Here is a 10,770-nt window from a genome sequence, read left to right as displayed (position 1 = left end):
TCAGGGGTCATGCACCTGGTGTTTTTCTCTTTAATTTCCGTGTCTGGCCTGCTCAGTGCATGTAGTTCTGAACCTCGGCTGCTTCTACAAAACACTGGGAAACAGCCACACATTAGCCCCCTCAATGTTAGGACAGGGCAGGCTGACAGGAAGCCACAGAACTGTTTTGTTAGGTCATCATTTTCTTTTCTACTCAGGATTTTTAATCGTAAGGTAATAACCTCTTAACATATGGTAATGTGTTCTGATGTTTTTAACGTTTTCTAATAAAATTATATGGAAGGATAATCTTTCCCTTTAAATACCTGATTTCAAAGGATTTCCCAAATTCTGAAATGTGATTTAATTTTGTCCTAGAATTCATTTTTTCCCCCTCAAAGAAACAGCTTTCTGATTTCTTGAGAAAAACAAAGATGAGGAAAGCATTCAGCACACACACATGCGTCCGAGGAGAGTTGCTCTTCGCAGAGACAGAGGTGGGGACTTTAGCATCCTGCTCAAGTCGCTTCACGCACAAAGCAGCGAGGGAAGCAGTGAGGGCGTCTATGTATTTTCAGCGAAAGGCGTTATTTCTGAAAAGCGGCCAGGCCCTTGGCAGGAGAAAGCCAGTGCATGCAAACAGAAAACCAGGAACGGACAGCCTACCTTCTGGACCTGATAGATCTACAGAGAAGGCAAGAGAAACAGGAAGAGAAATATAAAATCCAATTTAAAAAGTAGATACATCAGACAGAAAGGCTTTGCAAGTACCCATATATATGAGTAGAGGTACACTGGGGGAGGGGGGGGACTGTGACTAATTGGTAAAGTATGAATTAAACAACGTTTGAAGTCTCATTGAAAGAAATGGTCATTTCATAACTTATCTGACATTCGTTACAGGTCTATCAGTAGAACACGGCACGCTCACCTGAGTCTCCATGAGAATCCTGGTATTACTCTAAGGCAGAAGTCTGTAACCTGTTACCATGAATGGGACAAAGGGCTTCGTCCTCAATTTAAAATTTCTCCTCACAGAATAAAAGTGTAACAAAAAAGTACAGAAACCTGATCAGAAAGCGAATGGGTCAAACCCACAAACCGTAAAGAGCAGTGCCCTCCCGTTCTCTCTCCGGTGGATACAGACACAACACCAGGAAACCTCCGGCAAAGCAGGGTGGCCCTAGAATATAACTGAAATGTATCTTTGAAAAGCCTATTATCATACGTTGACACAGCAGTTTGCTTCAGGCGTTTCTCCTAATCTTGTAGGAATCACTAGGTAAGAGATCCCTGCTTCACTCACTCACTCAGCCCACGGAACACGGACTGAGTCAGGCATTGTTCAAGGCACTGCCGAAGGGCAGGACTGGAAACTTGGCATTTCTAGCCTTACATGGGCGAGCACAGGTGTGTGCATTCACCATTAGGACTATTTCAAACATAGTATCCCCAACAAACTGTTTACCAAGTCAGATGTGCCCTGGTCATCGCATCACCATTGTTTTCCTATGAGTGTAGGTTCTCACGGGAAATAAGAGATTCACTTGGATTTCCCAAAGAGTATCTACATACCTTCTTCCTTAGCAAATCCTCACAACGCTTAAACAGCCCCCCGAGCGAAGCTAAGGAAGTCAGTCCTCCCCATCTGGACTGGTGACGAGGCCCGTCATGGAGGGCGCACACAGGCACACCCGCATACTCCTCACTCCCGGACGTGGTCAGATCACAAAACAGCAGGAGAGCAGCTACTGCTTCCCTGTTCTCTGTGAAACTGGTTAATAAAATGGCCTATTTTGTGTGGATGATACTGTGCCTTCAGTTCAGCACCAAGAGAAGAACTTGTTTGGCAAGGTGTGCTTCCCCCTGTGAAGCGACGAGGACTGTGGGGCTCGCCCCCGGCCCCCTTCGCTTCGAGTGCCGGCACGCTCACCGCCAGTTTCACCTCGCGGTTAACGTGCCGACTCTGCCCTCGGTTTCTGTCTGCTTTCACTGATGAGCATACACCGATTCTGAGGCGGAGGGTGTCCTGGGAAGACTGCAAGCTTTGCAGCTTTCTCAGATCTAGATTGAAATCTTGGCCATTTTCTTGGCTGCGGGTAAATCCATCCGCCTCTCCAAGGCCTGATTTCCTCACCTGCCAATAAGACTCGGACTCCCCCTCACAGCCTGTGAGCGACAGTCCGCAGCCCAGCACTGCCACACGGCGCCCCCAGGCTCCAGGATGGCCCTGCATCCCCCTCTGCCCAACCCAGTTCTCGGGGACTAGCAGTAAAAGACACCTGTTTTGTTTCAAATGTACACTTGCAGTGTGGTGCTCTCCTACGTCAAAGGCCCTGCATACATGAGAGCAACGTTGTCGTCTGTGTAAGTCAGCGCTGCCGGGCTCATGTGATGGCCATGAACCCCAGGGTGAAGCTGGGCCTCCACCCCACCCTGCACCCCTGCCCGGCTCTGCGCTCACCTGCCAGCTGCCACTGGGCTTTCCCGCTCTCAGCTGCCTTCAAGCAAGGTCCCCACGGGTTGTGCTGACCTGAGTCCCTGTCTCCACTTCCCCCTGAACACACACTGGTTGTCACTGCACAACCCGACCACTCACAGCGTGGGGGCCGGTCTCCAGGCCTGCAACCTGACCCCAGTGGGAGTTCAAGTTCAGCAGAGGAGGTGTCTTCACAGTGTCCCTGCCCGTCCGTGAAGAGTGTGAGCACGGACAGACACACGATGCACACGGGACAGATAAACAGTGACGTGACCCAAGGTGTTTCCTCACAGGGAGGCCACGCCCCCCTCCTCCTCCTCCCACAGCTCAATCCCACACGCAGAAACCCTGTCCCGTATCTCAGGCATCTCTGCTGGGGAACTTAGTGCCCAGAGGACTCAAATTACCAGGCTGCCTTCCTGTGAGAGGGCCCATGAGCTTGAATCGACAAAAACCTCTGGCCCCTGTGAACCACTGAAGTCTTTCCAATGGGAGTGAGACCCACCGTCACGATGAGGAATTTCAAAATCTCAATGCCATCTACTGACGAAATGAGATGTGTGTGTATGACCGAGGGAGGCAACGGTGGCATTTTTAATCAGATTTCCCAGGTTTTAATCAGATTTTCTCTGCAAAGCCCAAGATCCTTAGCAAGTACCAAACACCCGAGGGCAGGCCAGGCTTCACGGGCCCTGGGCCTGTAAACGCTCAGGTGCCGGCCCCCCGCTGGCCTCGGGGTGCCCGACCCTGTGTGACAGCCACCGAGGCCCCTTTCGCACTACCAAAATTAAAGGGCCGGGACTTAACAGGCAGGGTTACCTTGGGTTGTAGAACTAAAATGAAACAGAAGACGACTTCCTTTGACTCAAAAAGAGAAACAGGGCTGGGTGTTTAAAGGCAGCCATTCAAACACACGGTTTCTTGGCTTAATTCCACTTCATTTCTATTCTCTAAATCAAGAACTTTGCAAAGAGCTTTGCAAGAACCTGCTTCGGTTATCAAGTGCACAGTTAAATTAATTCTGTCTGTAATTAAGGAGAGGATAGATTTCATCTAACTGTATAATTTGGAAGACAGATATGTATGCACACAAGCATGTCACACTCCCAGTGGGTAGGTCAAGGCATGCGGCCCGCCGGCCACGAGTTTGACATGCTTGACATCCGCTGTAACTCATTTTCACCTTGATTTTGTACAAATGTTACACTGTATACTTGGTGAACGTCACTTTCTCTTAAGTGTGAGAAAAGCTATAAAAACGATGACTAACACCACCACGAACACCGAAGGTCGGTCCCTAAGACTCACTGTCCCCTCTCTCCTGAGCTGTTGGTTCAGCCCCAACAACAGAGCTCAGGGGACAGTTCAGGGAGGAGAGGAGATCCCGTGTGGAAACTCAATCACGTGGCAAAACCTGGCACAGCAACAAAAACTTGGGGCAAATTCTTCTTAGAGCTCTTTTAAGACCTTGATATAAAAAGGACCGGGAACTATTGGAGAACTGGGAAAGCCGATCAAAACCATTAGCCACCGAGAGGGTGGGAGGTTCCTGGCGCTGGCACCTGCCTCCACAAATGGGGATGCATCCTGAGAATGGGCTTCTGCCCACCGTGTGGACACCCTGACCTCTGAGGCCCTCTGCCCAGACGACCACTGCCCACCCAGAGAGCACCCTGACCCCCTGCTGCCATTCTGATTTCCAGAGCAGAGGGGAGGGGCTCCCAGGGCTTGCAAGTGTCTCCTGAATGAACAGAAGTATTCAAAGGGACATCGACACCAGGTGGCTTGAAAAAGCAACCTGTCATTTAAAAGACCCAGCTCTTTTAGTTCAGGCTAAAAGAACTATTCTGTTGGGCGGCGTCCAATGACTGTGCTGTATATCAGAGTCCGCCCGCGTGGGCAGAGGCTGCTGGTGTCAGGGTGGCCCCTAAGCTCAGGCGACACCCTCTCGGGTACATGACGAGGGCCTGCTCAACAAGACCTGCTCCTTCCTCCACGTCCCGGCCCACACAGCTGACTTCGGATGTGAAAATGCTTCTTGGCCTGAACCTCAAGAGGCACTCCAGGTCAGGCTTCCCCCTCCCCCACCCCGAGTTCGTGGGTGGGTACTGATCAGGTTCCAGTCCTTGCCCTCAACCAAGATAACGGACAGGAAGGTGCTTCCAGAGGATCATCGGGCCTCAGGAAGTTTCAAAGTCCGAATCATTATTTCCAACTTAAAAATGATCAATGTAGTTCTAGGGGGCAGGGCACTGAGAAAATGCTAAACGCACGCTTCTTCCAGTGAATTAGGAGAAAAAAGTACCAACAATGAAAGCACTCAGTTCATTCAGAGTCAGGTATCACGGACACCAGAACTTGCTTCCAACTGTATTTGCATTCCCAACAAGGAGGGAACGTGGTAACCTGCTTTCAAACACCAGTTTAGCCCATGTTCACACAGAGACACAGCACAAGCACCACTACAGTACAGTCCCTGCCCAGCACGCTGCGTGGGGCGCGGCCTCTCAGGGACCCGGACCTCTGCGCTTGAGTTTCTAATGACCTTCTACCTATTCCTCAAACCACAAGGAAGGTTTTCCTCCCCATACTCACCTCTGGCCGTGCCCCTCCCCAGGGACACACCTCCACAGGGAGTGACAGTCCCCTTAGGCAGAGAGGAACCCCGAGTCACCCAGGAGCCTCACCCTACAGGAAAGTGCGGAATCTGCAATGGTTTTAAGAGAAACTGAAAATCTAGATTTCATTTTTTTCTTCCTGAAATCTCACAAGTTTTAAAACATCGGCTGAACTTTTACAATTTGCCTGTGGGAACCAAACAAGACTGTGTACACAAACCAGCCCCGGGGAAGGCAGCTGGCCGGCTCTTTCCAACACACCACACTCAAATTTTCTCAACAAGCAGAGCCTTCGGTGGGGCCTGGGGGGGATGGTCTCCAAGGGCGTGGCCCACAGGAGCACAGGGTCCCCTAGTGAGGGACGCCCTCATTCCCCCGTGACCTCAAGGTCATGGAAAAGCCCTGGAAAAGCTCAGAGCCCTAACTGTCAGGTAGAGAGCCCTCAGCTGTCCACATGACTTCTGGCTCCAGCTCAAGACTATGAAAATAATAGCAAACACCTTTCACAGGTGTGTAAACACATCACTATCCGCCCTCGGGCGGGGGTGGGGGGGAGAGGGAGGCAATTTCTTCCCTGGCTATTGCATCCATGGTGTTTATTCTGTGCTCTGTACTACACTCGGGATTCAGGCTTCATGAAACCTATTAAAAAGTGTAAAACAGGGGAGGGTGGGTGGTGGGAAGGGTTTGTACACATATAAGTATAACCCATGGGCACAGACAATAGGGTGGTGAAGGCCTGGGGTGGGCAGTGGGGAAGGGCTATAAGGGGTCAATGAGGGGGAAAGGGGACTTATCTAATACTTTCAACAATAAAAATTTAAAAAAAGTGCAAAAACATTTTTAAACAAAACAGTTTAGTTAGTATAAAAACATAATCATCTGTTCTTCTTTCATATTTTTAATTCAGAGGATCGGAATTCTCTCAGAAGTAAGACCTTGAAGTGCAGAGCCAGAAAGCCAGGCTGGGCGGATCGACGCAGGCAAGTGCGCTGTCCGGGTCCCGCAGGCCGGGCGGCAGGGACAGGCACGTCTGGCATCTGTGCTATGCACCCTCCCTGGCCTGACCTTGAACAGGAGTCACAGGCACAAGTACGTGCTGATCATGAGCCGTGTCAGATGGACAGGTGCCTCCGCACTCGCACGGTCTACCTAACATTAAACCGCCCGTGAAAAGAACCGAGGGCGAGGTCGGCATTACCTCCTTCTGCTGCCGCTCCAGCTCCTTCATCCTGATCTCTCGGGCCTCCGCGCGGGCCGCACGCTTCGCTGCCAGCCGGGCCTCCGCCTGAAACACACCCGGAAATTGTGTTAGAACATAGACTGGTGGCCCCTTTCAAGTACCTGGGTAACAAGGATGCTACTGAAAGAAAACCTTGTTCAGAGGTTAACGAATATACAGGAATGCATCGCAGACTCGTAAGAGTTAACAGGGTCAATGGTAGTGGCAGTTACGAGTAATGACGACTGCTGCCACTTATGGAGCCCTTACCAAATGCCGCGGGCTCTATTCTAAGGACTTTAGTTACATTAGCCATGTGCTCCTCGCATAGCTCTATTAAGCAGTTACTGTTCCCAAATAGCGCTATTAGGTAGATACAGTTAACATCCCCAGGTTATAGATGAGGGAACTAAGGCACAGAGAAGGTGAGTAACTTGCCCAAGGTCACACAGCCCATAAGTGGCAGGACTGGGCAGTCTGCCTTCCTTTGAAGATACAACAGATTAATGCACGAAGTGAAACATTTGAGCAGGATGGGACCACGGGTCACTGGTTCAATCCCTCCCTTTACAGAGCAGGAAGTGGAGGCTGGGAGAGGCTGCCAGACATGTCCGAGGGCGGGGGGCTGGGACTGTGACCCAGATTCCCAGAACTCCTGTTTGGTCACCTCTCTACAACCCTGCTGCCCTCAGCTTCCCCTTCAACACCTGCAGTGCTGGGAGCCATCTTTTCCAAGACCAAGACCAGAGCTGTTAGAAGTGTTACATTAAAGAAGAACCTATCTTTCAGCTTTCGCTGTTTTTTCCGTACTCTGCGAGTATTTGAAACGCCTGACCTGGGCCAACCAGGGCCGACGAGCCTGGCACCTGAACGCTGCTTCGTGCTGCGCAAACTCGAGCTCACCCACTACTCAGGAGGCGAGTGGCACAACGTGTCCGGGTCCAGGTCCCCTGGCGTCAAACACATTCCGCCTTCCATCTACTCAGTTTTCGGGGCTACCCTCGCAATTCTTCCACCAGATCGGTAGACGCATTTTTCAGCCGTCCCACTGTTCCCCGAAGAACCTTAAAACGGCCATTGGAGATGGCACCAGGCTTTCGGGGTGGTGGGTGGGCCAGCGAGCAGTGAGGTGGCCGAGTGTCCAGTCACACAGGGTCTCCCCAACGGTGGGCTCCCGCGTGGCAGGCTCATGTCCGGACGGCGGGTCCTGGTGTCAGGGTCATCCATCACCCCATCCCAAGCTTGTACTGAATTAAGTTCATCTTCTTTCTAAATTCTCATCCAAGAGGAAAACTGACCACAGCTGAGCTGTCAGCGGTTGACTGGCTTGTTCGTGTGGCGCCTTCAAATCAAGGTGTCAAAATCGCAGCTGTGTCAGCACTTAATTCCTCACTGCCATTTTCAATTTTCTGAACAGTGTGAGGGGCAGCGCCAGAGGGGGGAGCAGGGAAGGTCCATTAGACTGACATTGGCTGCAGTGCTTCCTCCAGCCCCATGGACCGGCCAGTGAGAGGAGGACGCTCACACGGAGGGCAGCCGCCGCCCAGCAGCCTGTGGGCTCAGTGTCTACACTGGCCAGACCAGGTGGCCACGGCCCACCAGCTGGGCGGGGTGGGGCTGGGGAAAGAGAAGGGAGGGCATGGAGGAAGAAGGGGAGTGGAATGTAAGAAAGAGGAAGGGGCTGTGAGAGGGGGCAGAGGGAGACAGGAATGCGGTGATGTCCCAACAGACCCCAGCTACCCAGGGGAGAGCTTCTGCTCGGTCCGCTGTCCCCTCTGGTCCTCACGTCCATCCCAACATGTCTGTTTCGTCCCTGAGGACAACCCCCGATTGAAGGACATGAGCTTGGTTGATAAAGGAACCACACGACCAAAACCAAGTTATAGAATAAATTCCTTATAAGGACACAGCCAGCCAACCTCGAAGACAGATCAACTTGGTCCACAGATGATAATTTAGACAGGAGATACATGTGCAGTTCCATGCAATTTCAAATCCTGGCCATCACCGCCCCGTGAAGCACCCACGTGACTCACACACAGACAGCAAAGCGCTCAGGATGCAGGGGGTAAGGATCATGCTTGTGGGGCTCTGGCCGAGGACCCGAGGCACCTGGGGGTCGGTGCTGCAGCACAAAACCTGTGCACAGGCAACTTCACCAGCGTGAGGCTGTTATCAGCAGAATAGCCCCAACGCCAGCCGGAGAAGCCTCCAAGAAAAGCGCGGGAGTCCTCACCACACGCTTTATCCTAAGACGCTGACATTGCCAAGAACGTGAAACAGCCCGGCGCGGAGCACAGGAGATAACGATCACTCACGTGAGAATACATCTGATATGGGCGAGTCTTTACATGAACAAAAATATGATGGCAACGGTCCGCCACGGTGACATGCAAACCCAAATTCATCCCCTCCAGTCGCCTGAGCCCGGCCCCACCCTCCAATAGCTGTCGGTCCAGGGGCCAGTGGGCCTCAGGTCAGTGCTTCCTCGGTGCCGGGCAAATCCATCACCGTCGACACTTGTGTAAAATACACACTTGCACGCTGAGGTCACAGCCATGTCAGAGGGTTTGAGAGTTTCCAAATGCTACTTTCACTTTCTGTACTTAGCTTGCAGGGGGCCACCACTCACCAGCAGTCACCAGCCCAGGTCACCAGCCCGGCCACAGGAACTCACCGCACTGCCCAAGGCCCGGGAAGGACTTTCAAAGTGCGGTTTGAAAGTCTTGGGATGCAGACTAAGCAACTGGTGACCATGAACAAGGGACTAGTGCTATGGTGGGGGTGGAGGGGTGGAGGGAACTTAACCCAATGCTAGTGTCAGGCGGGATTCCTAGGGGACGGAGCCCTAAGCCAGGCCCTGAGGAGCAAAGAGGAGAGAGCCAGGGCCGGGGAGTATGGGACGAGGGCATGTGGCCCGGCGGGAAGCCCCCAGGGCTGGGGTCCAGGCCCAGCCTTCCGCTCCTGTATCTGGAACCTTATCTCGAAGGAATGTAGAACCACAGAAGGCTTTTAAGCAGGAACACAGCAGGGCCTGACTTTTGACGTAGAACGATCTCTCTGGCTAAAAGCTGGTGCAGGAACAGGAGCGGGGAGGGCAGCGGGAAGCCCCCAGCAAGTGAGAAGAGACTGCTTTTTGCTTTGGGGAGGATGGGCGGGGCTGTGAACATGAGCGGGTGGGGCTGGCTGAACCACAGGCCAAGGATGAGGCACAGCTGTGAGGCCACTGCGGGAGGTCAGGGGCCCACGGTCCCACAGAGACCCACGTGGTCCCAGAGGCCAGACAATACTGGAGAAGAACCCCACCCGGCCGTCACCCTGAGACACATGCACAGGATGCTCACCAAAACCTGGACACACCTCCCCCCTCCAAGCCCCGGGGTTTGGAGTTGGGGTATGGCCTCCGTGTTACCCGCCCCCAGTCCCCAACCTCAAGGGAGATGGCACGAATGGAGGAAAGCAGAGGGATCTATGGAATTTAGGAGACAAAGTATAACTGCTCAGGGTGTAAAAAAACAGTTTAGACACAGGACCGTGACACCCCCCAGCCAGCCGTCAGTGGGCATGTGCTGGCCGCTCCATTGACGACTTCGTCCAAGCTCGCTCTCAACCTCTGCTGGCTCTCCAGGCTCTGGTCCCCAGCAGCTCCTGACCAGGGGCCTCCTGCATGGCCCCAGGGGCCTAGGCCGCTCTCCCTGCTGCTTGCAGGCGGTGGCCACAAGCCCACAGCTCGTCCCCTCAGCCTGAGGTCTGGGCCCTGGACCCTCCCTCCTCTGCCCAATACCATCCTTGTTGAGACACACATTCAAATATTTGAGGATGAAATGCTAGGGTTTTGCTCAGATTTGCCTTCACATAACCTGGGTGGGGACGCTGGGGTCCACATGGCTGTAAGCGGACGGTTGTTGGGGCTGGAGGTGGGACGTGGGCTCTTTAAACCAATGGCTGTCACAGTGTCCTTCCCAGGGCAGGGGCCTCACAGGGACCTATTGGAGATGCAGCACCTGAGGCCCCACCTGGGCCCCCTGAGTCAGAACCTGGGGGAGGCAGCCATCTGGGCTTCCACATGCCCGGGCTCAAGTGTGGGGACCTCTGCTTTCTGTCATCCCAATTACGTCTGGTTGTCTGACAGTTTTCAAATAAATAGCAACATTTTTGGAAGGAAGGAAGGAAGCGGGGAGGGGGGCGGGCTGAGGAGGGGGATCTGGAAGGGAAGGGAGGTAGGGATGACAGAAGGAGGGAGGGGGTGAAGGGAGAGAGGAAGGAAGAAAATGAAGATGCCCCAAACCGAAACCATGCTTACTGCTGCTGGAAGGTGGCCGGGGTTCTGCTGTTACAACGTGCAGTGTTGTGCCTCCACCCAAGAAAACCCTGGCCCCCTCTTTGTTCTGATGGAGGCACTGACCAGCCAGGGCTCCTCTGATGAGATCCAGGCTCTCTGGCTTCCTCAGGCACGCCCACAGTGCGGCTGG

At 53.1% G+C, this 10,770-nt stretch overlaps 1 protein-coding gene across 26 annotated transcripts in view; it reads right to left on the bottom strand.

Moving 5' to 3' along the window:
* The window catches only part of LRRFIP1 (leucine rich repeat (in FLII) interacting protein 1), a 78,355-nt gene that overhangs the window by 58,434 nt on the left and 9,151 nt on the right, over window positions 1-10,770 (bottom strand). For 14 of the 26 annotated variants that reach the window (XM_015561911.1, XM_015561912.1, XM_015561893.1 and 11 more), the window contains exons 2-3: window positions 6,278-6,364; window positions 646-663 (exon numbers count right to left, since the gene is read on the bottom strand). In XM_015561911.1, the coding sequence (XP_015417397.1) occupies window positions 646-663; window positions 6,278-6,364 (105 nt within the window). The remainder of the gene's footprint in view (window positions 1-645; window positions 664-6,277; window positions 6,365-10,770) is intronic. The other 12 variants (XM_006760490.2, XM_015561897.1, XM_006760484.2 and 9 more) reach the window with 1 other exon arrangement.

The sequence above is a fragment of the Myotis davidii genome, unplaced genomic scaffold (genome assembly GCF_000327345.1).
Source record: "Myotis davidii unplaced genomic scaffold, ASM32734v1 scaffold370, whole genome shotgun sequence".
Taxonomy (NCBI): Eukaryota; Metazoa; Chordata; class Mammalia; order Chiroptera; family Vespertilionidae; genus Myotis; species Myotis davidii.
The sequence above is the reverse complement of the archived record's forward strand: the minus strand, read 5'-3'. Positions and strand labels throughout refer to the sequence as shown.